The sequence below is a fragment of the Grus americana genome, chromosome 2, assembly GCF_028858705.1.
Source record: "Grus americana isolate bGruAme1 chromosome 2, bGruAme1.mat, whole genome shotgun sequence".
NCBI classification, from domain to species: domain Eukaryota; kingdom Metazoa; phylum Chordata; class Aves; order Gruiformes; family Gruidae; genus Grus; species Grus americana.
In genome coordinates, this window is record NC_072853.1 from 131,131,981 (window position 1) to 131,159,221 (window position 27,241).

The window sequence follows — 27,241 nt, forward strand, 5'->3', positions numbered from 1 at the left end:
CAGACACTAAGGAATTAGCAAAATCCATGTACAATTAATACAATGACTATTGCTTCCTACATGAAAGGCATGGAATGACACAGGCACCAAAAGGTTTTGCAGTTATGAATGAGAACATATGCATGAAGGAGAGCAAGAAGAGGAATGAAGAGAAAGGCACGGGCACTTTGGAAAGCCTCTGAATAGCAACTGGCGTAAGAAGTGATCGACATGCCGTATACCTTTGAAGAGAAGGAAAAATCAGATTTTGGGTGACGGAAACTGGAATGAGGAGAGGAGAACCTTGCTACGCAAATGCTAGAATGAGATTTCTGCCTTTCCCTGTCAGCCCTCTTTCTCAAACGGCGCCGGCTGCCAGCTCACAGAAGGACGAGACAAGCGCCAGAGCCACGCTCGGCGGCAGCAAGAGCGGGGAGCAGGAGCAGGCAGCAGGCTGGGACACCCCCCTCTCCGGCAGCAACAAGCTGTTCAGTCTGCGCAAGCTGCCTCCTGGATCTTCACCCCGCGACTCTGCTCTAAGCCAGGCTTAGTAAATCCTCCCTCTGTTTTCTTACGCATCTTCTCTAGCGCCGGGGATTATCATGAGCAAAGTGAAAATGGTGAGCAAGGGTGCAGGGCTCGCTAAGGTGGAGGGGAGCTGTGCAAGCAGGGCAGATGCGCTGCGGAGGAACATGCTCGCCCGGGAGATGCCTCGGGAAAGGAAGAGGTGGGAACACATCATCCCAGTCGGACAAAAGCCTCTGGGGTGGTGCCTCTGCTGCTTCTGGAATAGACCTCCCTGGCCATTAACAGGAACACGTGTCAGCATAAGCTTTTCCTTAATTAACATAGAGCCATTCATCTTAAAATCACCTTAAAAATATTAATAAACTGTAAATAAACAACCTGAAACCAAGCGAGGACTTTGGCACATTCTCTGTACGCGTTCATGTCATGGGCAAACTGAAATCAAGTGTGCCCAGCCAAGGAGAGGTGATTCTCAGCGAGGGGTATCGCCAGGCTGTTCGGTCTCTGCATCTTACTCCTGCAGCTGAACTATTCTCTCGCGAGCTCTAAAAATAAATTCACTTTCAGATAAAGCTCAATGTTGTAAAATTCAAACACACAGAGAAAGGTTCAGAAAGACAGCATGGAAAATATTATAATATCATAAAGAGAGCTCACGTTTGAAGTGTAAAGAAAAAAGTTCACAGAGCACGTGCTTCTTGCCTGGTGTTGGTCAGATCAAGATTAAGGGCTGGGTGATGTGACAGCTTTTGAGTGCATGTACATGTATATTGACTCTACTATTAAATTTAAACATACTGCATCATTTTGGTTTAAAGAAGGAAAGTCTGCTCGCTGTTTCATCTTTTCTGAAATTCTTTTACCTTCTTCTATTACAATATTTTAAAATTACTAATCCCGCTCATTTTTTCTTCCCTTTGAGCAGCACAGTGTTAGTGACGTCTTATGATGCAATCCAATTACCCTTAGATTTTCTGACTCTCTAAAAAGCTTTTTCATTAAAAACAATACCCCAGCTAAGTGACAGGACTTGACTAAGCTTGTTTAGACCACATCAGGCCACACTTATTAAGGCTCTTCATTAATGCTTACTGACTCCTCAGCTGGATCTATCACAGCTGTGATAAAGAGATGCAATTTTAGGGGAGTGCTCCAGATTCTTCCAGAAATAAAGTTTGCCTGCTTTGTGCTTTGGCTCCAAAAAAAAAAATAAATATCTGATTGTACAAGTTGTCTTGCTAAACCACCTCGATGCAAATCCCAAACCACAGTAGCTCAAAACTGAGACCTCACTTCCCAGGCTCCTTGGGAGCAGCTTGGCTTGGCCCTCAAACAGCCACAGATGCTGGAGACGGCACTGTTACATCTGGAAGGACAGTTTCTACTGGTTTAGAGCCTGATAAAACCAAACAAAAAACAGCTTCGACTGCCTAGATTCTGCATTTAAAATTATTCTTCCTGTCAAGAACGATTATCTGCTCCCTATCTCCGATGAACAGACACACGTGCTTACACATTCACACATAGTTTTTACAGTTTGGACATTTTTAATGGGTTTGTAACTGTAGGTAGTGTTGATACACATACTAAGAAATTTTGACAGGACTGATAAAACCTTCAAAATCTGATTTTTAAGTCACCCTGGAGGATACATTAAATCTTGCTAAAAGGAAGCTAGCTAAATGGGGAAGCTAAGAGAGTTAAACCTTCCCAGGCAGTATGGTAAACAGAGATACCGCACTGGAGGCTGAGAGCAAATACATGCCACATAGCAAAAAAAGATTTGAGAAAGTGGAAAAGGAAGCCATGTAGCTGAACAGCAGGGTATGAGAGGTTATCATAAGCAAGAAAACATCCTTCTGAAAGCTAGAGTCGTGGCCAAATGAAGGAAACAGAAAGACTCATGAGCTATTGCAGGTTAAATGGGAAACAATAATACCTTAAAAAAAAAAAAATCCAAAGCAAACTCAAACCACAATAAGCCAAGCAAAAAGACAGCCTGAGAAAGGAGTAGCAGAAGACATAAGAATTATCAACAACCCCTTTTTCATGACGGAATGCAAAGCCTGCCGGTCGGGCCAACAGATGACCAAGGGATAAAAGCAGCACTTACAGCACAAATAATCAAGTATTTTGAGCTCTGAATATAGAGAACCCAGAGCTTGGAGAGGCTGCCACATGAGAACATCGCTTTATGAGGGACTGGTTGGATCAGCCTTTTCAAATGGAGGTTTCGGTGTCAGAGACTACAGAACAAACAGAAGAACAGTAACAATTTATACAGATCAGATGATACTGATGGAAGCGTTCTTAAGGAACTCAGGGATGAAACAGCAGTATGACTAATTTCTCTTTTAAAACTGCCTCAGTATCAGAGGACTGTAAAATGGCTAACATGCCAATTTTAAAAAGGGCCCCAAGGGAAAGCTAAAAAATTTCAGGTAGCCTGACATCTGCACTGGGCAAATTGGTTGAAACTATTAAAACGAACAATACTAGCAAACACATGACAATACATTATATTAGACAAGTCAACACAGCTGTCGTAAAAGATTGAAAATACCATGAAAGAAAAAGAAAAGCAAATATTAAGGAACAGAGAACAAAATGAGAACACCCTAATTCCAGTGCAATAAATATAAGATGCATCCATCCCTTGATGACTGTTTTAATTTCTGGTTCATTTTTGGAAGATAACATGAGGACTGAAAAAGAGTAATAGAAGACTATGTCGATGACCACAGATACATAGGCTATCCCATACAAGGATTGGCCAAGTACCCTGTGACTCTTTCAGGTTGGAAAAGAGTTGACTGCGGCACCGTGATAAAGGGCTCTATGCCACTTAAGATTTCACACATGTATATAAAAAAAGGAATTTTCACTGTTTCTTCCAATAAAAAAGTTAGGGCGTATGAAATGAAACTAGCCATGACAAGTTGTAAAGCAAGTGAAAAAGGTATCTTTTTGCGTAACACATTCAAACTCCGGAGCACTTTGACACAGGATGTTCCAAGTTTACACGGGTCCACAGAACAACAACCAAATTCATGAAATAAAATATAAGAATAAAGTATATCTATTAAACTTAAGAATTCCCTTTGTGTCAGGAAGTTCTCAAACCACAGATTTCTGGATGCTGACAGAATATTCTGCAGAAGTTTACTCTATACGTTCATCCTATTCTTACACTCTCTCCTCAGCATTTGCTGGTGGCCACAGGTGGGAGGAAGACACGGGGCTGCAGGTGAGCCTGTGGCCAACGCTGTACAGCTTTTCCTACGCAAACACGCTCTAGCCACTGTTCTGGATACCATGCTTTAACCTCCTGCCCAGCATGGGAAAATATCTTGCAAAGTGACCGAGAACAGGGAAAATACAATGGCCACAAAGTCACCTTGCAGGAATACTGTTTGTCCCCCTCCATACTTTTTCAGCTCACCTGCCTTCTGCTGCATTTATTCCACAGTTTCCAAAGGCAGGGAAAGCAAGGACCACCATGAGCTGGTTTTTTTTGAGAAAGCAATGATAAGGGTTGGCAGTAGTCTCCTCATACTTGTACCATTATAAGGCTGATTTTTATTTTCCTCTTATGAAGGCTCTCCAAAGAAAAATCATCCCCGATGATATAAACCCAACAGTAATACTGCAGATTCTGACATTTAGTAGCATGTCTGTTTTGATTCCCATTTGCAGTGATGGGAACTTTATACCGCTCTGACAGGTCAGCTAGTCCTAGAACTTAACTTCTCATAGAAAACTTAAAGCCAGACTCTCCCATGGTGCAACCCAGCTGAATTTCCCCAAGGTTTGGTTCCTTAGGAACACAGATTATAGAGACTGGTGTGTTTATTGGGCAGAAGGGTGGAGGTTTGGCTGTCTGGGGATGAGCAGTGGGAATCAGATGAAGACAGACTGGCCTAAAATTTGGTTTGGTTTCAAGTAATAACCTCACTACAGAACTCTTTTTTTCTCAGTATTTCAGAAAGCTGGTCTGGGCCTGAAGGTGAGTTTCTCATTCTTTCCTAGAGCTCCCTCAAATGAAAGCTGGCATCTCCCATTACATGGACTGCAAGCTCCAATAAATCACAGGACACAGTAAACTGAGCTGACTACTGAGTCTTACCCATAAGATCGTATTTCTTTAAGTTTGTCACAACCTGGCAGGTAATCAGAAAGAAAATGCCCTTGCTCATGTGCTTATGGGAGCCTTAGATATACAAAAAATCCTGAAGTCGTTCCTCCTTGACATTATGCAATTAGACTCAGTATCTGCAAGCAAGATAAACATATTCATGGTGGGAAAAAAAATCTGTTATAATAAAATATGCAAATGCTTTCAGGCTTGCATGTCGTTGATACTTTGGATAGGTTTTGTGTGCCCACGATGTTTCTCCTTTCAAGAGTGGTAGGGGACACGTCCAAATCGGTACCTCAGCAGCTGCTATTCCAAATGGTGCTCAACAGCCCCAGAAATGAGCAGCATCAACTTCTTTAAGTACGTAGCAGTGAATAAATCTGTTCTGAAATGTTTACTAGGGAACGGTCTGATCATCAAGGATGGAGAAAGTCAGTATCAGACTAAGTAACTGTCAGAAGATAACTCCAGGATAACACTGTTTGTATCATTGGTGTTACTTGCAGTTACTTAACTGCTTTAAGTACAAGTCTACCTAACCCCAAGCCTAAGCGTAGCAAAGCTTTACATTTGGAGGGAGAGAGTACAGATGAGAAAGGAGGGAAAAGCAAAAAGAAATCTATCTAAATTTTACTGAGACAAAGCATGTCCTAACTGATTTTATAAAGAGGATCAAAAATGTATAAGACAAATTTGTGACACACTATTATATAAAACAAAAATAAGGTAAACTATACTAGGGGGGTAAAAAAAAGTCTAAATATGTCCCTTACAGAGGCCAAAGATCCCAATGAGGTCCAAGGGGGGACCTCAATTAATTCTCTAATGAATTGAGACTGTTTCCTGAAAAATCTTCTGTCGCTACTCCATGTTGATTTTCATTTTAGTCCCTGGTAGTAGCTGAGTGATTCCATTTTTCTGCCTAATTTCTTCCCAGTTATGAAACAGGTGCTGTGAAGATTAGTGAAGTATTTACAAAAGATGAAAAAAAAGACTTTAAAAAAAAATCCTGCTATTATTAAACTCTTTATTATGTGTTATGGTATATCCAGCATTTTTGAAGTTAACACATTTCTTACAAACCCTAGGCAGTGATGGAGTTTCTCTCTATGAAACACATCCCTTTCAGACGAATTTGTGTACGCTTATATTTTCTAGACACTCAGGATGCTTTCAATCAATACACCACTGCCAGGAGTCAGTGTGCAGTTTTCTAAAGCTGCTTAAGAAGTGAAGCTGAAAGCCTTTTCCTGTAAAGTGAAAGTAAATTATACTACTCAATTACACTTACAATCATTTTATATTGAGTTTTTTCTTCTTTAATTTTTGAGAAGCCTGTTTTGATAAGCTTATTATGCATATTGATAAGATGGATCAATTATTTTAAAAAAAATCAACCTGACCCAGACTCCCCCTCATTTTCACCATTTAGGCTACAGTACTTGTCAATAACTGTGAATAATATAAATTTTAAATTACACTCTTCAGTGAATATCTTTATTACTGTCATATCTGAGCAAGAGGAAGCAATTGCAATACCAAGTGATGACACGTACTCATCAAACCAAAAGAGATCAAAGGATCTGAAACAAGTACAAGACAGAAAAGGCTTTCATGAGCCAAAGCCCTCTGCAGCAATTCTTTGAAGACAGTGTGCCTCCTCCTTCTTAGTTAACAGAATTAAAAAAGAAACAGCTCGTGGGGGGCAGGGGGCAAATTCCTGATATTTTCGTAAACATTCTCATTCCTGTTATTTTCTTAACTACACACACATATTTCAATATATGTAATTAATAATTCTTCACCATTTTGATAGTTTACACCCACTATCCTCACACTTCTAGTATTCTTCAAGTCCAAGATTTTTGGGCCCCAAACTGCCATATATTCCATGTTTATACAGCTACCAACCTCCCTGTGGCCTTTTCATGCAATCTCTATATAAATGTATGTCAGCATAAATGAAACAACAGTAATTATAATATCCTGTTCAGCAACATTCAGCAAAGTAGACCTCCAATTCTGACTGCACCTCTTACATGCACGACATGAACGCTTCTAACTAATAATGACCTCTTCTGTTTAGCAAAGTTTCACCCTGAAATTAATCATCTTTATCTTCACATTGTTTTACCCTTTTATAGTCTAACCATCATGTGATCAGCTCCTGTGCTAAACAACACAAAACTAAATAAAAGAAGAAAAAACACCTTGAAAATGGCAGGTTCAGGTTTAAGTTTCTGATGTCAAGAATGCATTATGTCTCTGAAAAAGGGGAGCAACGAGTTTTCAAGAATACATTGAACAGAAAGGAAAAAGAAAGAAAAGGGAAGCTTAGCATTACTTGAGCAATTAGTATAATTAATTCTATATTTCTACACCTTTCAAGTCAATGATCTACATTACTATAACTTAACTGAATAGTGTTCAGGAATAGCTGTTCCAGAGTAACTATTCCATAATATTTCCATGTCTGAACATTTTTTTTCATTATAGCTCCTAAGACCTTTCTTTGAAATATTTTTATGTGCAAATAAGCCCATATATAACCCGTACACATCTGTCGAATTTTGTAGTTCTTGAAGAAATCATACGGTATGTGTTAACTTCTTAAGTTGCCAGTGCTTAAAGATTTACTGTTACATGAATCATTAAAAGTAATACACTTAACTCTTTGGCTTTCAACTTATACTTGTTTTTTTCAGGTTTATTTTTAAAATCAATGGTATAAGGCAATTTAATGGATTTGGGAGGAGAATTTCTTGGTTTTTCTTTCTTGGAGCTTATTGAATGAACTAATCCATCACTTCTGAAAGGAAATAAAACAACTGTTTAGCAATGTGCAATAGCACTACCCAGCAATGCTGCCCAACAGCATGCCCAGAAAACTTCTTCGGTTTATCTTCACAATACTTTTTCAAATTGCACGAGAAATCACTCAAACTGCAATATGGAAAGACACCACAGTGGTCACTCCAGGCGCTGCGTCGATGGAAATGCACCTCTCGGAGAGTTCTATAAAAACCCTAAACCTCTTATCCTAGAAATCATACTATATCATTTGAGTACCTAAAATGCTACTGCAGCATAGGATGCTTCTTCACTTTGACAGTCAACTGTTGGTTCAATCGGAGGAAAAAAGGTTATTACCTGTTTTTCATGGCCAGCCACTGGTGCTTTCAGGTATGCCCTTGAGCTCCTCTGCTTGTGAAGCAGCAGATAAGGCTTGAGCCCAACATTCAACATTTTATATCAGACCTAAGGCTTTACTCTCCCACATGCTTAGACGTACTCATCTACTACCAAAATGACCAGAGGTTCTACATTAAAAACCTATAAAATTCTCCCTCTGTTAAATAACATGGTCTGATACAGCAACCCACTTCGTAAAGAGAGTTCAGGAGCTTGTATTCTTCTCTCTATACAACCTAAATAAAAACATCTCTTTTTCTTGTCTACATAATCCCACCTGTCAATCACTATTTCCAGAGCTTTAATTTGTCTCCCAGCCTCAAGCGCTCACTCAGGAGGGCTGAAGTTTCACCCATGGCAGCCATTCCTCTTAAAGTCAGTATTTACTGTTATTCTTTAAACTTAAGCAAAATTTCTAACACACACCAATATGTTAGACACAAATGAGCATAAGGAAGCTTAGAATTGAAATTTGTCTTCCCATTTTTGTTAAGACATCAAAGGGTTCAATATTCTTTCAGTAAATAAGTTCATCCACACAAAACAACCGAACTACATGCTTCAGATTGCAAAATAAAACAAATACAGAGCTATCACAGCATGATACTAAAAGCTGTCCATCATCTTGTTTTGCCTGGCAGGAGATCAGGAGTTATGGAGAGTATGCTCTCTCAAGAAGCAGGTATTATACAAATTATGTGTAATTTAAGTCTTAAATCCTCGGAAATTCATCACCAATTAGTTGACATGTTCTATATATATATATATATATATATATGATGTAAATACACCAAATATTAAATATGTTATGTACCGGTACTTGGAGGAGGGGAGGTTTACCATGTAGCCTATAATAATTTGCCCCATCGTAACAGCAGATGCTGCTTTAAAGGAAACTGCATGAAAATACTCAGATAAGCAAGTACTCAGTCCTGCAAGCTGCTGATTTACTACCTCAGTGCGGTGGAAACAGAAGGTACCAAGCAGCTTGAAGGGTCAGGACTTAATACCTTGTTCTCATAAAGGGTTTTTCATTTAAAAACCAAAATCTTTTACAAATAGTTAATTCAGCTTTAAGACAGTGCTGTGCTCTACAGAAATTTGACTGTAACATTCAGGTATTTTGTAAAGCCCTAAATCTTGGAACTTTGAGGGACCTGATATGAAAAACTCTGCTCTAGCTCTTAAAGGTTCATTAATTGCTAGCCTTAATACTGGAATAAAAAAGAATGAAAAGTGATCCACCTGTAGCTGGATCATAAATCCAGCTGGGTCATATGTTCATAAAGCAAAGGAGAAGAAGAAAAAAGCTTTTCAATCAAAGGAAGAAAGAGGGTTGAAGACAAATCTATATACTGTTCTACAGAGCATGCCATTAATGAGATTTTCCTATCAAGTCTCCTTGCAACATAGGTGTGGGGTTTGTTTGGTTTTTTTTTAACCTGCAACACAGAATGTCAACATCCCATATTTCACACCCACCCCACATTTTTACTCTCTTTTAGGAGCTGTTGGCTGTAGAAAGCAGGACCTTGCAGTCACAGAGTGCTGACTCAGCAGGAACTCTACCTGCTGTGCACATAAGAACAGCAACGACAGGCCAGATCAGTAGATTATCTCCCACAGTGACCATCAGCGGATACCTGAAGAAGTGTAAAAGGATACAGCAGGTATACAGCATATACATTTCACCAGTATAGTTCTGTAGCCTACATACAGCTCAGGGACTTTAGACAGAGGTGATATCATTAATAGCACTGGATGGATCTTTCTCCTATAAAGTTATCGAAACATGCCAACAGCTCACATCAGCCACTAGCATCCCTCGTTTTCTGTGCCAAAGAGGTCCACAGCTCATATCTGCCTCTGTGCTAGGAAGTACTTAACTCCTAACCAGGATAGGATATGGTTTACCGTGAAGCTACACATGCTCCCACACAATTGCTTCAAAATGGGAGGTGCAAGGGCTGGCACTGTCTGCGGGGCCACAGCACTGCATAATGTGCCCAAATAGTACACAAAGGTAGGGTTCAGCCACACCAAAAAAACCCCAACCAAACCTCCCTTTAACAGTAACCATGTAAGATACCTTGGAAAAGCTGAAAATGGAGCATCTGTATGGGTCTAAAATGATCCCCTCACCCTCTCCTCTTTCCTTTGGGGCATTTTAAGGGCATGTAGTGATAGGACAAGGGATAATGGTTTTAAACTGAAAGAGGGTAGATTTAGATTAGATATTAGGAAGGAATTCTTTACCGCGAGGGTGGTGAGGCACTGGGACAGGTTGTCCAGAGAAGTCGTGGCTGCCCCATCCCTGGAAGTGTTCAAGGCCAGGCTGGATTGGGCTTTGGGCAACGTGGTCTAGTGGAGGGTGTCCTTGCCCATGGCAGGGGGGGTTGGAACTAGGTGGTCTTTAAGGTCTCTTCCAACCCAAACCATTCTATGATTCTATCTAGTTAACGGGTAATTAAGGTGGAATTCATGAAGCTTCTCACAGCAGAAAAATACTATACAAGATACTCCATGTGTTTTGACAGCAAACTTAATGCTGAAAGAGCTGTCGGACTTCTTTTGCTTTTGACCACAGCACAGGCTCTCTGGCACGTTGTACATTGCTGGAGCAGAAGAACCACCTTCACCCAGGAATTTCTGCCTGCCTTTGCAACGGCCATGTCCAAGATGCCAGTAGATGATGTGTGTGTGTGCCATTTTTCTTCCTCGCCGTAACACAAAGCCAAACATTTAACCAATTGATCTGTTAAGACAAATTTTTAGCAATTAAACATCTGCTCAACAAGCTGAATCTCATTTATAAACTGAGGTCTCCGTCTCTTCTAACATTCAATTTTCTTCTTTGATGAAATAAAAAGCATAGCACCACAAACGCACTTCATAACATGTTGGATTTTTTAAAAGCTACAAGCAACATTTGAACAGCCAACAAGAAGGTGAGAAGGAAGGAGAGGAACAGCTACATGACAAGCTTGTAAGAAGAAACTGAGAAATGTGGCTTGACACACAGGTCGCAGCAGGTGAGACGTGATTTACTGATGATAAGAAAGGGCCCACCTAGTACTTTCTACACTGTCAGTAATAATACCATTCTGGAGACACCTTGTCTGAGGGGAATCAGACTGCCTGATAAAGATATCCTCAGAACAGATGTCTTATTTACTGAACTAATTCTTTTGTGATGACCTTGATCAATAATACCAGAAGCAAGGCGAGTGACACTTGCACATTCTTCTGAATTTTAAAACCCCTTTAACCTCTCCTTACCTTACCAAATGCATCAGCCTGTGCTGTCAAGTTTCAACCTATTCATTGGCAAATTTTAAAGCACATTAATGTTACAAGGACACTACTGCAACATCAGTTTCCTTCTACCAGGACTACACTCACTCTCCAGTCCTGGGATTTGGATTATTGCTGCATAAAATGGGGCAATGAAACTATTATTGCTGAATTGCGTATGATTCATAGTTTGTAATAATCACCTCCAAATGTAAAATTCAAATCTACATTCTCATAATCAAAGGTCAGAAAAAGACAGCAAGAATGAGTCATTATTCATAGACGGCAGTTAAAACTATACGTTTACACTAGCTATTGTATATAATTCTTAGATGAACAGTGACTACACCTGTAAAGAATGAGATATATACAGAATTACAAATTTACAGCTTCTTGTATAAATCCTGCTACATTTCCCTGCAACAAAAGCTTTTTCATGCAATATTAATGTGCCATTCCTGAACACACAGTTCTCCAAATATTTAATCTCCTAAGTATCTCCTCCTTTTGTAGAAGAGAAGAACAAGCAACGACAGACTGGCTCCCCAGCATGGGAACACCTTCTGCCAGCACTCAATGTTGCAAGCATGGCGAATCCAGCCACTGTTGCCCTTTAAACCACAGGTATGTATATAAACAAAGCAACTTTAAAAAAAAAAATTGTCTAAAGCACCAGATTTAAGACTTACCTATGCACCATAATAGCCAAATTATTATCATCTGAAACATGTAAAACACTACAGGCATACAAGAGGACTGGGTATAATACTAACGTAGAATATTCCTGCCTACGATCGCTCAGCATTTGGCATATCTAATCCTCCTTAGAACCATCAAACAGAAGGCAAGAACTAGTCAATTGAACTGGTATCCAAAAGGGTCATCATCACGACAGCATGAAAGACTGTTTGTCTGATCCTCCACATATGTCTCCAAGACAAGAAGAATAAGATTTTTGCTTTACAGAGTACCAGTATAGGCTAAATTGTAAAGCAGACGTGCATTGTACCTGTTTCCAGGCTATTTTATTCTCAGTAATCACACCCTACACATTCAGTTACTAACTGTTGGACCAATCACTACATCAGAATGGAGTACTTTGGCATTTTTCCCTTTTGAATTTGTATTATTTTCAATAAGAATGGTGAGTTCTATATAATCATCAAATACAAAAGACTTCAGCTTTAATTTAGAGCAAGAACACCCTGGCCAGCAGAAGCTTGGCACAAGGAACAGAAATAAAAAGAACTCTTATTGCCCTTTTAAAAATCAAAAGTAGCACCTTATCAGCGTAATGGCAGCATTATTTAAATAGCTTTCATGTGCCATTTTCACAACACTATTTCTATTAAATCATTGAGAATAAACATCTATTTTCATTTATTAATCTTTTTCCCAATTAGAATCTCTCTGAATCTGTGTACAATAGTAATTTCATTTCTTCTCACTTGCTTGCATCTTAATTAAAATCAGCCTATGTTGACTTTCATTTTTTCAATATATCTGCCTATTTCACATCATAGCACCTTCATGACCCCCAGAGAGTCATGAGCCTTTAATATTTTATTTTGACCTTGTTAAGTTACTGGAACCATCAAAGATTTTTCTTCTTCCCACAGTAAGCGGTTTTTTATCCTTCCTTAAACACAGAGTATGTATGAAAACACGTAGTTGAGAACTATGCTGCCTTTAAACAACATATCTCTGTTCAATTATTTAAAAAAAAAAGTGTCTCCTTTGAATTTATTACAAGAATTAATTTATGAACCATAAACTTCATTATTAATTAAATGAGGATCACTGCTTAAATGATACTTAAAGGCCTTTTCCCCTGAGCTTCAGGACAGAAAAAGAATTCTCAATTAAAAAAAAAATCATCAATAATTGGTGATTTTAAAAGAATTTATAGTGGTTGTCCTCTACATAAGTATGTGAGTTTACAAAAGCAGAAGGGCATGTGGAGAGAAGCAGTACCTTTTATTAGAGCAGCTGACACAGCTGAAAAGTGAAAATACCTCGACAAGACACACAAGCCCTTCTTCAAGCCTGTAGCAGAAAGCCTACCTATGTGTTTAAACTCCATCATTTGGTCTAATAACAGGTATTACTTGAAACGCAGGCAGCGCATGAAGAAGCATCAATTCCGATGGGAAGCAGAAAGGTGCACTGCTATCCCTTCAGCCTCCACGTCTTCCTTAACACCTGCAAATTTATCTTTGGAGCTCACAGAAAACACAAAATACTGGGTTTACATGGGTCTTCATCCAAATTCTCCCAGTGTTACCACTCTCACAGCACAGACTCAGACTTGGGCAAAGGTTTTGGCACAGTCCAGGTCCCGCTGGAGGAGAAAGCCTGGTTACACGCTATCGTTTAGCAGACGCATATTTGCATTTGCCGTCAGTGCGGATCCTTACCTGATATGAAAGCCCAAGCTATCTAACCTACGCACCCGTCACAGGGCGGCTATCTGGCAGAAGACTTTTCAAGCAGAGCTCAAAGCCTTAAAGGCAGCTGGGATTTACAGCCACTTCACACTAGCTTTGGATGGCAGAACCGCCAGAGGCTGAGACATCCGACATCTAGGAGTACCGCTGCACGGAGCCTATCTGGGAAGCACGCTGGATTTTTTGCTCCTTAGACAAGCAGAGCAGGCACAGCCACCAAGGTCTCTTCACTCAAGCTCGTATTTACATTCCAGCAAGCAGAGCCTCAAGTTCGTCAGTCGTGTATAATCAGTATTTGGCTACTGGGTGGAGGAAACTGAAGGCAGCTGGTGACAAAGTGGGAGAGGTAAATTGTTTGCCAGGAAAAAGCTGTAAAGTTTCAACAATAACAACAAAAACATTTTAAAAAAGGAAAGAGCAGAATGAGTGAGAATTAAGGGTCAATACTAAGATGGGGAGCGACAAGGGAATATGTCTATTTTAAGGAGGAAGCAGCATAAAGAAAAGCATAGAAACATGTGCAGTCCCCTTTAGAGGATAGGAGAGAAAGAAAAGATGCTACTTGTGGCACTTCATCTAGGGAGAAGAACAAAATTTAGGGGCTTGCAAGGAATGCAGCTAATAGATCACCTGGGCATGTGCTATAGAAGAGATTACAGGAAAGTAAAGTGGAATTCCCAGAGGAAGTAATTATAATTTCAGCACTTCATATGCTGTGCAGATTTACCCAAGGCCCAAAGAAGAAAGCTTAATTTAACTGCTTATCGTGCCCACCTTCCTCCCTCAGCACAGTATACCCCTTTCTCCCCAGGCCACTTTCAAACACAACTGTTGGTAATCAAAGAGCAGCTTAAGTTCTGCCACCAAAAGCAGAGTGCTACATATGAAGAAATAATGCAATACAAATACCCACAGCTCTCCTGCAGATTTTGTTACCAGTGAGTGCTAGCTTACTGAAAAAAAAATCCTTTATAGGCTCCTGTCAGATGGGGCCCGTGACAAGTACCTAATATTACTGAACCTATAATTAGCAGCCTCACAGTGGCTGCTGAGATCAGTACACAGACCACAGACAGGAGCTCCGAAGGAGGGACAGGTTCTCTAGCTGTGAAAACAAAGCAGCAAGTACAAACACTTGCTTCACCATTAGTTGACAGCTTAAGTCATAGCTCTCCACGCTCCTCATCTGCACAACAGCTACAGCTAAACCACCCTGCCGTGTCACTGTGCAGGTAGTACTTATAAACAACCACTCCAGGACAGTACCAAATTCTACTATTTAATGTAGACACAAGTTCAAGTGAAGACTATAAATCCTGCTTGTACATTTACAGAAACGTAAGTGGGCAGACAGAACATCTACACCATAAAATTCTTGGGTAGCTTCCTCACATTAAATACATTTGATCTGTTTAACATGTTTACTCATCGATATGAATTGGCAGGAACCGAAACAGAAATATGACATTGCACATGGTCACGTGCAGTAACACATTCTCGGGCTTCAGCAGTCAGCATTCACGAGCAGACTTACACCCCCCCCCCAGCCTAATGTGACTACTTTGTTCCTACAACACATCTGTACTCACCTGTATAATGAATACATGATTTTACAAAAGAAGACTAATGATGGACACTGTCTAAGGAAGGAGAACTATCTGTATTTTAAGAAAGGTGGGTAAGAGATGGAAGAAATCATCCCTTTAAAAAAGTAAATGAAAATTCCCATCTGCCATTCAAACCAATTTCCACTATTATCACTCAGTCAATAAACCTTTTTACTCCTCGTAAGATGGATTCCAGCTAACCCTTGCCTTTCAATACAGGCAAGAGGCTAACCAAAATCTTGATGTGAATAAAAGGAACCTGTGGATGCTCTGCACCACTTTGTGTTCAGATGAGCCAGAGTCTGGCTATCAACCCCCTCAACTTGTATTCATGCATATGCAGGTCAGCTATTACCTCCACAAGTTCTTAAAACAAACAAGTCACCTATAATTTCTCAAATATCATGTCCTAGTGCTCAAACCTAACCACATATTTGGATGTTACAGACACTAATTTAAGGACAGAAGCAAGGCAGATCTGTTGTTACCTCAGAACAGCAAACCCTAACAGTAGTCTCAAACTTGAATTATATATATGGTCTCAAGAGGAACAGTTTTATTTCTTCTCAGAATGTTTGTATATGAGTGCATTTTTAAAAAAACTAAAAATAAAAGACATGTTTTTCTGAAGCTAAAAACACATTTGCAAATATGGTAATTGTTCCTAGATTATTTCAAGATCTGAAAGGATTATGTGAGCAATGCTTTAATTTGGCTTCAGAAGTTCCCTATGAGATGGACAAACACTAAACTGCTCTTAAGGATGGGGAAAAGATCTAGCAACACATTGCATAGCTTGATCAGGGCCAAGCACTAAGTCAATGGTAGAGCTGAGTCCTGCAGCACGGTATTCTGCTATCAACCACAAACTTCACTTCCTTTTTCCATTAATAAAGTGTATTGTGATACTATAACTTTCCCTCTTCTGTGGAACAGAAATAATTATACTATTTGGAAGTTTTCATATTGGTAAGCTAAACATGCATATAAATTCTACCAAATTAAATTTAAAAGCAAGACTTGTTTGGTTAGATTATGTAAACAATATGCTCTAAGACTTGCTGAGTTCTGAGAACTGAAACCACAGACAGCCAAAATACAGCTGCACAAAGTCAGATATGGTGTGTCTGCTAATATTGGAAACTTTATCATGCTGCAGCAAATTTGACTTCTGATTACTATGTGCATAGAAGAAATATAGACTGAATACACTGGAACAAAAACCACTCCAAGGCTGCAAGTTATGAAAGCCAAGGGCACTCAGTTATTTTATGAAGCACTTGACAATATTTATTAGTTGTACTATTGTAGCATCTAAGAGCCCCAAGCATGGGCCAAGGCTTAGTTGTGCTCATCCTTGCAAAAATACAAAACAAAAGATAAAACCATAAACTGCTGTAGGCTGTAGCTAAGGGCTTCATACAAAGCAGGGTACTGTCAAGTGTCAAACCCCCTGACTTTTAAGTATGTACATCTAAAGCACAGAGTTCATTTCCTCAGCTAGATGTTGAGCTTGGTGCTACAGCGGGAGGCCACCTGGAGTTAGCTCGTATCAACTGCTCGGACCAAGGACCTGCCTGAACTCCTGCTCTTCCCTGTGGTTCAGGCATTTGAACCAAGACTGCGAGGGAGACACAACTGTCAATTCGGGGGTCACATGCTGGAGCCTAGATTCAGAGGTATGCACTCAGAGGTTGGAACAGTATGCAAGAAAGACCTTGAGATACATAAAGCAAGGAAGCTACGCACAGAGGGGACACGCTTCTGCAGCTTCATGGTTAGAGCACCAAGGAAGAGAGTCCCAGGTTCCAGTCCAGGCTTTTAGGGTTACTTCTGGTTTTATCACATAACTTAGATGTAAAAATATACAAATTATTCATAAAATAAAAATCACATTTCCCAAATGAGTACCTTAACTAACAAGCTATTGAGTTGGGTTGACTCTTGCTCGTTTTCATTCTGGTCTTGTGACTCTTGCATCGAGAACGTGAAGACAAGGCAGAATTTCTCATGCCTATTTCTTTCAGGTGCTTTCTAGTTAAGCCAATCAGGGCTTGCAATGTTTGTGGTTTTTATTAAAAGAGTTGGAATAAATATTTATTTTTAGGAGGATCTGGCTGTAAGTGTCGCAGGCTGGAACAGGAACATAGACTAAGTTGTGTAAGTCACATGCACCATCTTTAAAAAAAACATAGCTGCTCAATGCCTTGTAAATTTATTTATACTTTTCTACAGTTGTATTGATAGTCAAAGGAGCTCGTCTGCTTTTCACAGCACATATTGCTATGTTTAAGAAGCACTCTTACAAACTCCCCATCTGGCACCTCAAATAAAACACTGAGTCACAAGTCCCTTGAACCCCGAAGTTGTTCATCCTTCTATTTACTCCTTCAGCCCACTAAAATGCCAGGATATTACTCTCTGCCAATTTCTCATAACTTAAACATTAAAATAACTGCTCAGGGAGCTAAGAAGCAGGCGCTGGTACTATTATATCATTGCTTTCAATTTCAGGCTGCCTCGCTCACAAATGCACCGTAACTTTTCTGTCTTCCTGCGGCTCTGCAGGCAGCCAGCCCTCCGCCTCAGAGGGGCAGCAAGCCGCACCACGCCGCCTCCCACCCCAGCGCCCCCAAAACCGGGAGCAAGGACAAGCCCCTCACACCCGCGCACGGCCCCCGCGCCACAAACCCTGGGGCGTTTTTTTATCCGGATCGGGAATTTAATCGTTCCCAGTATTGCAGAAGTACTCAAAACGACCTAGGTGCCGCGACGCCCACCAAGGGGCATGTCTGGCGGTCTCGGACCGGCGGGGCACCCCCGCCCGGCCCGCGCAGGACCCGCGCAAGACCCGCGCAGCACGCCGCGCCGGTCCTGCCCGGCAGGGACCTCGGCAGATAACGAGCGTCAGCAGGGCGAGGTGGTCTCTGACCGCCCCAGGGCACCCAAACCCCGAGGCGGGAGCTCCTGGTAACGTGCCGGCCGCAGAGGCGCAGGGGGCCGCGGGAGCACCCCTTCCCGAGTCGGGAGGGACGCTGCTCCCCCGGCGAGGGAGCCGGGCGCGGGGCTTCCTTCGCACCCGCCCCACACAAAGGCACGGCGGGGAGGCAGGGAGGCGAGCCGGCCCCGCCGCGCCTCCCCCGTCCCGGCTCCCCCCCTCGGTCCCGGGCACGGGCATCGTCGCCCCCCGGGGGAGAGCCCGAGCGGGACTCGGGGGCCACCAGGGCGGCTGCCGGCGGGGCCGGGGGCGCTCGGGGCGGGCGGGACGGCGAGGCGCTCTGCAGACAGGTAGCTCCCTGCTAAAATGGAGGGAGGGGAGAAATGCGGCGCTCGCCGGAGAAACTTACCGGAGGAAACCGACGAGCCGGACAAACTGGAGTTACTGGATGCGGCCATGGTCCCTCCTCCTCGCCCCTTAGCTGCGAGCCCCGCGTCGGCCCCCGCTGCTGTCCGGCCGCCGCTGCCGCCAGCCCATCGCAAAGTGCCGGAGCCGCGCCGCGCCGAGCCGCTGCTGCAGCCCGCGCTCGGCTCCCCGCACCTCCGGGGAGCGGGTGGCGGCGGCGCCCCGCCGAGGTGCTGCCGGCCGCTCTCCGGGGCTGGGCGAAGCCGCTCGGCAGGTCAGGGAAAAGGCCCCGCGGCGCTTCCAGTGCCTCTCTCCGCCTGGGGAGCAGGGCTTACCTTGTGACGGGGACGGGAGAGCCGCCCTGCGAGCGCCTTCCCTCGCCTCCTCCCTTCCCTTCCCGTCCCTTCCCTTCCCCGCCTCCTCGCGGGCAGCGCTGACAGCCCGCCGGGGAGACCCGCCGCCGCCGCCCGCCGCAGCTCCCCTCACGCACACAAAGGAAGCGGCGGCGCTGCCGGCCGGGCTGCCGGCCCCGGCTGAGCGGGCAGGGTGGGTCCCGAGCGGGAGAGCCCTGGCGGCGCGGCAGCCCCGCCGAGCGGCGGCCAAGCCCCTTTCCGGCCGCCGCCGCCTGGCACGGGGCTGGCGGCGAGCGCGGCTCCTGCCATGTGCCGGCGCCCGTCCCGCCTCGCCCGGCGGGGCGGCAGCGCCTGTTGATCAAGCGCCTCGGCCCGGCGCCCCCCGCGGCGGTGCCGCAGTGTGGGCTCCGCGCTCGGCTGCGCTCCCCGCCGTCCCCCGGCCCTGCCGGCGCTCGCACCCCCGGGGCCGCCGGAGACACCCGCTACCGCGCAGCTACGGCCGGAGCGGGGCTACACACCTGGGGCAGGGCTTCACCCCCCGCCGCCGCCCTTTGTCCGCCGCCGCAGGTTGCCCTCCATTACCACACCTCTCCTCCTCCCAGCTGGCACGCTCCCACCCTCACTTTTGAATCCTTTTATTTATTTATTATTCTTTTCTCCCTCCTGGCATCCGTTTTCTTAAAAAAACAGGCCAGCACCACCACCGGGCTCTCCCTGCCAGGTGCGCAGCGGCGGGGCCCCGGCCCGGCCATGGTTGGACCCTGCCCTCGCCCGCAGCGCTCCCGGGCCCGACGGCTCTGGGGGGACACGGGGGGCACCCGCCGGGCCGGCTGCTGGCCATGCAAAGGAGGCACGGCGGGTCTGCGACAGGCCAGCCTGGTCCGCTGCCCTGTGTCTTAATGGGCAAGCGGGAAAGAGGATGAGCCAAGAAGGCATCACGTGGAGGCTTCCTCCTGTTGACTGCCCTTCGTGTTTCCTTTGCAGTGCTTCATCGCCAGCCAAAGCTTCCATCTCATTTTACAAAATGAGGGTGAGAAGGCTGCGGGAAGGTGGTCAGCTGCCATATGGTTGTCAAAAGCCGAGTGGCATGGCAAAGTCTTGCTGGCGCAGGATCTGTAAGGAGCCTACAACCCATTTGCCTTGATTTATGAAAGCCTTCCATGTTTCATAACAGACTGTCCGTAACACAAAGTTACTTCAGGACGAGCAAGGAAGCGCATTGAAGTTTCTTTGGCAAACTAAACCATACCCACCCAGCTACACAGCGTCTCAAACGAGCGTGCAAACCCCCTGCCCCCTCTGCAACCCGCACCCGGCCGCTTCCCTTTCTCCCAGAACCAAAATAAAACCCGGGCTCCCCAGACCCTGCAGTCTGTTCCCATTTTTTTCCTCGGGAAAACAGGTACCGAGACCCCCTCTAGCGGCAGGGACACCGGTAGCACCGATCCCCGCAGCCGCGGCGAGCGGAGCCGCCGGGTCCCACATCCCCCGTGGGATTCCTGCCAGGAGCTTTAGGGCCGCGGCTGAGGCCAACTTGCTTTTACAGGTTTTATTTTGGTAATGACGGCTTGCTCCATGTGAGAAGGAACGAGCTTTAAACCAAGCTTTAGCACTAACTCTTACTAATCTGTAAATTGCCACGTGACGGGCATAAAAACAGGACAGGCGTGTCACTGCTCTTTGGTCTTTGGCCAAATATTTCGTGTCACGCAAGGTGGAATGCTGAGGACAAAATGAGAAAGGCAGAAAGTTCTTTTATCTTCTGGATTAGGTCATAAATCCAGGCTGATACCCGGAATGTAGGAAAATACTGCAGTAATACAGTAAACGTCAAGGTTGTAATAGTAAATTGTCCACTCACAGGGTACGTGATGTTTCAAAGTGGTATTTGATATTATCTCCTACATGTGTGTTTTTTCTGCTCCTCCTGCTATATCTTTCTTTCTAGTATTTTTCTCCTTGTAGTCTGTTACATGTCTTCATTTTTCCCTTCATAATCTTGCACCGTCTTGCTCTCATGTCTCTCCAGCAACTGTCGGAAACTCGTCTCGTATGATCGGTGAAATACAGTGGTGTTAACAACACTGGCAGAATCTGCAGGGAAGGAGGTAAATGACCTAAAACAGAGAAAACCCCCTCACTCTACTGAGACTTTACAGACAGAAAAGAATTTTCATAATTAATTTTAAATTGTCTTTCTAGCCATAAAACTGGATAAAGCAAGAGAGGAATTTCTTCAAAGAATGACTACTCCAGGTATTCCAATAATTGCAAATGAAGTGTTTTCTGTCCAAAGTCAGTGAGTCTGGACATGTCTGGTTATGAATGTGTGTACCTTTGAAGGACACGCAACTGTTGATAATCTCTGTGATAATAGCAGGTATGAGGTTGTGTAATCTCAATTTCCGCAACATTGAAAGGTAAATTAATAAAGTTAAGTGGAGTGTACTGTAGATTAAAAGAAACTCTTTCACATTTCAAGACAGGATGGCCTTTTCCTAGTTAGTAGCAAAGAACATAAAAGCCGTGAAATTGGAGGGGAAATTACTAGATCAAAGGGGAAGCAAATTTAAAAGAAACAAAAGCAGCCTTGTAATGTGTAAAAAGTGCAAAATGAAGACAGTGCAATTAAATCTCAATTTCATTTTATAGAAACTGTGAACAGATTCTGTCCTAGTCTAATTTGTGCAGAGCCCAGATTTATTCATTACTAATAGTGAAAATACTCAGATAATAAGAATAAACTTTAAATTGTAAACTAGATACTCTCTTTGATGTAGACTATTCCCGGGCTTTCCACATGCATATACTTCATATAAGCCTGATAAAAATCTTCTACTTTACCCTTCCAATGGAACTAAATGTAGTGCCTGCTTGCATGATATTTGCACTTTCATGAGAAGTCCCAGCTTCCAAAAGCTTTGAGGAACTCAGAAAAGTCACATTTCTCTATGTATGACCTTAGAAACCCCCCATGTACGGACACTGCCATTGACATTAACAGTGACTTGCAAAGGAAAAATACCAAACTTTATGCTTTGCATTACGCATGAGAAAGATCTGAAAGCTTTTCTGATTTTCATTCCTGGGGAAGATTCCTTGAAGATTTCCTTACTTCTAGATTGGTTCAATGCAGTTTTTACTGACAGCGTTTCAATGTTTGTTTTTCGGGCGTTCTTTTGCTTTTTTTAATTTTTTTTAATTAAGGCTTTAGGGAGTTTGTCAAAGAACAAAGATTTAACAAACTAGTCCTCAGTCTATACCTAAATTCCAAAGAAGTGACTGTCTGCCTCATGGTAAAGCCAGCTAGCAACACGATATTTGAAATAACATTAAATTCATTGCGGAAGAGGCGTTGTATTCCAAAAGCTAATAGATGTGGGAAGCCCAAAGTAATAGTTGGAAGATTAAAGGAACCCAAAAGCATTGCTTCTTGTTTCCAAAGAAATCTACGAAAAAAATCTAAAAAGTTACTCCAAATTTTCAGTGTATTAGGTTATTTCCATACCCTGATTACCCACTCTCATACTTCTGCATGGTAGGATTCCTATTCAAGCTAGAGCTCACACACCTTTTGTTCTCCAATAACCAAAAACGAGTAAATACCATGAAATTACAGCAAATAATATCTTACATCCCAAGATCTATTGAACCCAACAGAAAACTAAGTGAAGTTACATTTGGAAGTAACTCTCACAATGTAATTCTGAACCTGTTGATGTTTAGGTGCACGCGCAGTTTCATTGTCAGATGAACTCTGGTGGAACGACGTATTTTGGTACAATTATAGGCATGGGCAGGACAAGGACCTGCATTTGGAGAGCCATCGGTGCAAACCATAGTGACTTTGACAGCTGAGGACATGTCTATGCCGCTTTTGTGCTATGGAGTGGCCGCTGGCCTTGGTTCCCCAGCCAACTGGTATGTACTGGTTTGTCTCCTCATTTCAAGACAAAAGCTCTGTGGAGCAAACAGTTCCCCTGCCTATTGCACAGTCATTAGTATCATAGCTAACTCATAATGGCTTTGTGAGGGCAAGCCAAATCCTAGCTGATAAATAGTTTTTATGTTCCCATGCGATAGAAGCAAGCAGAAAGTCACTCTTCCCCCAGACAGCAGGATGAAAACCTAGAAAAAACAAATATAGGAAAGCGGGCAGAACTGTGCTGCTTTGCTTCAAGAAGGCAGTTTTTTCCCTTTTAACCAAATTGCTTATTGCATATCCCACACATATTTAACATCCCGGTTTCCTCTCATTCAACTTTAGACACAGTAGGCACTTTCACTGTGGAGGCAAAGACCTCTGCTTAGAGCTTTGTTCATTTTCATGACTTGGCAGAATGCTTTCTGCTGCAAGAAAAAGAAATCTGAAATACAAGTATAGGTGAAAAAAAAAATAGGTAGGTCAGTAGATGGGGCCTGTAGCAACATGAATCTCTGCATCAGCCTGGCTTACTCTGAAAGAAATTCATCTAAGACAACCATTTACATTGCTATCTTCTACCTGTTGAAGTCTCCATTATACAGGTGCCATTTCATAAGAGCTCTCCTAAAAGAATCTGGCCTGAAATCGGTGTGCCTTGAGTCTCCTCAGCCGTAAGCCCTCCCCATCCAATATTACAGCCAAGCTTCATGTTGACTCCTAGCAGCCAAGCCTCTGTAGACGGCTGCAGTACAATCCTTAAGGCTCTTCTCATTTTGCAGTCATGGCATCTCAGATTATGTTTACGCAATCTGCCATAATCCGCTATATCTGACTGCTGGGTTAATACAGCAGAGTAGCAATGGCTTACTCTGCGCCACAAACCTGGCGGGGAGGACAGGAGTTTGAAACCTAGTTAACAAATTTATTTCAGGATGAAAATTGGCATTTATTATTTCAGTGTGAGTGTAGATAGTTTGGCAAAAATGTTAGGTTTTAATTAATTATGCAAATTAGAGGAAAGTAAAGATGTTTGGCCCACTGCTTTGATTATGTAATAGATGTAGAAATATAAATGTTCTGCACAAGACAGCAAGACATATGACACAAAGATTTAGTGTTGTCAAAGACCTAAAATGCTAATCCTTCCTTTGATGTTTATATTGCTTAGCTGGAAAGGGAGGAAATGCATTATTCATTCTTTGATGTTATGAAAGGGAAAGGCCTTTATAAGCAATATATAATCCATATTTATATACTCTCCACAGTACTTGGAAATTTTGCTCAATATAAGCACAAGCCATAATAAGGAAAATAAACCAAAATATCAGTAAATAGCAGATGCACACTGTATTTGGGTATGAATAAATTATGTGAGTCATAATGGTTGCAACAGCAGGTGGTGGTGTAGTTCAAGACTCTCTGTGATTTCTCACTTTTTTCCTCATACTCCGAAGAGAAAGGTTTGAGGCTCCTAAGACCTGGTGCAATTTTTAGCTCTGCACCTTTAATTGGTGAACAAACTAGAGGCATCTATTGAATTTTATTAGCTCTGCAAAAAACATAGAGCAAACAGGCTGGTCATCACTTGTGAGTGCTAAACCTGCTGCTATGACTAATTTATGAACGTTCATCCTATTTGTCCTTTCATCTTTCTTCCTGTCTCATACATCCTATTTTAATTAAATCTCAGATTGAGAGTTCACTGGGGCAGAGAATTTCCTTGTTATGTTGTTTTCAAAGGTTTTTTTTATACAGTGGAGCTCTAATCTGTAATTAGAAGCTGATAAATATTTTGACATTACTAGAATCAACTATGTAACTGTCATTAGACCTGATTAAAAAAAAAAAAGAATTGTATAGAAAAATTTCTGGTGAAATTGAACTTTAGTGTGTTTTTCCTTACTTATTAGTAAGCAGCAAACTTCAAATCCTTTGTCTTAGAGAACAGAATTTAAAAGTCCAAACTACCTGTGGTATAGTTCTCCTTTACACCATGATCAAGCTCCTACTTTGGAACACGACAGCATTTCTTTTAAATTTTTCCAGGGATGGTACCCAAGACTACTAAATATTTAAGCAGATATTTAATTTTTTACTGAACCACAGACACTCATCATTTTGGACAGCGAAGCCTTTTGTCGGTCCGGGCAATGAGTATCAGACAAGTCCAACATATATAGGAAAAGAGACATCTTCTCCATGTTTCTGTACCACCTTTCTCTGAACAGAATGGATCACATTTTAACGTGAAGGTCATGTTTGTATATAAGCTACTCTCAACCTCTCTTATATAATTATTGGAAACAATAGCACTACCATATAATTTGATGTAGGTGAAGAGGTGGAAAAACAAGAACAGAAACAATTTTGAAGAGCTTAACAGCAATCAGTCTCTTTTTCTGAGTATTCTGATTCTTGTGTTAAAACATACCAACAAACTCAACATGAAATATTGGTCTACTGGTACTAAACTGAGATTTTCTTATAGAATTGTTCCAAGTAGATCATACTTAAAATGAAACTCCATGACAGATGATGCATAGTTTTTATTAACCTTTGGCCTTTTATCTAGACTGACATTCAAATGAATTCTTTTCCTTATAGTTCAACATTTCCTCTTTCTTGAACCTACAGTAAAGTTATCATGTTGAATTCACAGCTTCCCAATTACCATGACAATACAGTGATATCAAAGCCTCAGCTTTACTCTTTCATTAAGGTGGAAGAAAGAGCAGGGCTTAGAGCAGAGCTGCTTTAACTCTTCTGTCATTTTTTCCTTGACTTTTCCTGAATTTTATGTAAACCTATGAAGATTTAATTGATTAATTAATTAATTTACTATTCCAGCATCCTCACTGCATTTCTTGATACTGACAAATTTTGGCTAATGGATTTGTTCGACAGCTGTTCAATGCAAAAATAAAATCAGATACTCAAAATTCACAAATAGCAGTGATTTGTTATCTAAGAAGTCATGTGTTATGAGCCTTTAGGAACTATATCAACAGTTGTCCAAAATAAATTTTATTTCAGCTACAGAACTGAAAATTGCATTCATCAGACTCTCGCAGAAACAAAGCTTTGCTCATTTATTTGTCAAAAGTAAATTAGACAAAATATCTGTTTAGAAGTTATTTACTTTCTAAATACATTTTCATGAATTATTTATCTCAATATTTCCCCTGTTTAACTGTGATACCAGAGTCTCTTAATTAGCCACAAATATTTTAAATGATAGAGAGGCAGCTGCTAGAGGAGAATTCCCATCTTAATGTATTTTTTATTTATAAATATTTTCTGACCCTTTATAAAATCCTGTCTAAATGTAATTTTGTGTACTTTACAATTTGCTAATATAGGCTGGGGTAGCCTCAAGCTTGGCTGTTTTATTCTTAAATATGTTCAGTTATGGATGCTCTGTATTACATATGTAAACAGAAATTTTACTGGCTATAATGGTTTTGCAGCTGGATTCTTTTTTCTTCATTTATAGAATCAGAGGTGAAATGTAGAGATTTTGGATGTTTCAGTGGACCAACATACCATTCAGCTATGTAATGCAATTTCCTAAAGGCCTACTGATATTAAGCATCCTAGATTCCAGATGAAGGCATTTCTCTTCTCTACAGTTTTACCTAAGAGATAAAATCAATATATGGCTCCATATTTGTCCCTTAATGCTTGGACTGAAACCTTGCCTCTGCTGAAGGCAGTAATAGTTTTTCTCGCTGACTTCAGAGAGGCCAGTGTTTCACCCTTCATTTCCCTGCTGGATACTGCTTTTCCCTTTCAGCTACCATGTATCATAACAAGTGATGTGCTTTGGAAACTGTAATGCACCACAGTAAAAATTGTAATGCCACAAGGCAATGTCAATATATATTTTTATGCAGTGGTGGGAGGAGGAAGTAAACCAGAAGAGACAAATGTTCCTACTCACAAAGCTCAGAGTTTTTGTTGTATTTATAAATGAAAATACATCCTTTCAAGCAATAAAACCCCCATACACCTGCTTAATACCATTCCACCAAGGGCAGCTGTCGGGTAAGCAAAGGTTTACCAGCAAAGCTGTCCTTAGCATTTCTCAGTCGCGAAGAAGGTTAGAAATGGGATTTTGAGCGCTAATGGGTTTGTGAAAAAGGGGCCAGTATCAAAGATGTTCTGTATGTCTTAGGCATTGAAGCATGATCCTGGGGAATCCTAGATTTTATTAATTTCAACTTTGTTCTAAGATAATGGCATCATGGATTACCTTGCTTATTTAGTTCAGTTTTTCCAAGCACGTATCTTCTGCCTGAGAGCCTTTGCTTTAGTTTTAAGCATCCAGTCCAAAATACATAAGGAACAATATGATGCAGTTCTACCAAAAAGTTAAAAATAAAAGTGCCTGGATCCCGCAACCAATTCTTGTCTAAATTCTCAGGAGAAAAAGATA

The 27,241-nt window shown here is 42.0% G+C and overlaps 1 protein-coding gene across 1 annotated transcript in view; it reads right to left on the bottom strand.

The window, feature by feature from the left end:
- CHN2 (chimerin 2) overlaps positions 1 to 19,015 on the bottom strand; it is a 163,527-nt gene extending 144,512 nt beyond the window's left edge. Inside the window, exon 1 of the mRNA XM_054816406.1 lies at positions 18,533 to 19,015. Within this exon, the coding sequence (XP_054672381.1) occupies positions 18,533 to 18,581 (49 nt within the window). The 5' untranslated portion in view covers positions 18,582 to 19,015. The remainder of the gene's footprint in view (positions 1 to 18,532) is intronic.
- Between the last annotated feature and the right edge of the window lie 8,226 nt (positions 19,016 to 27,241).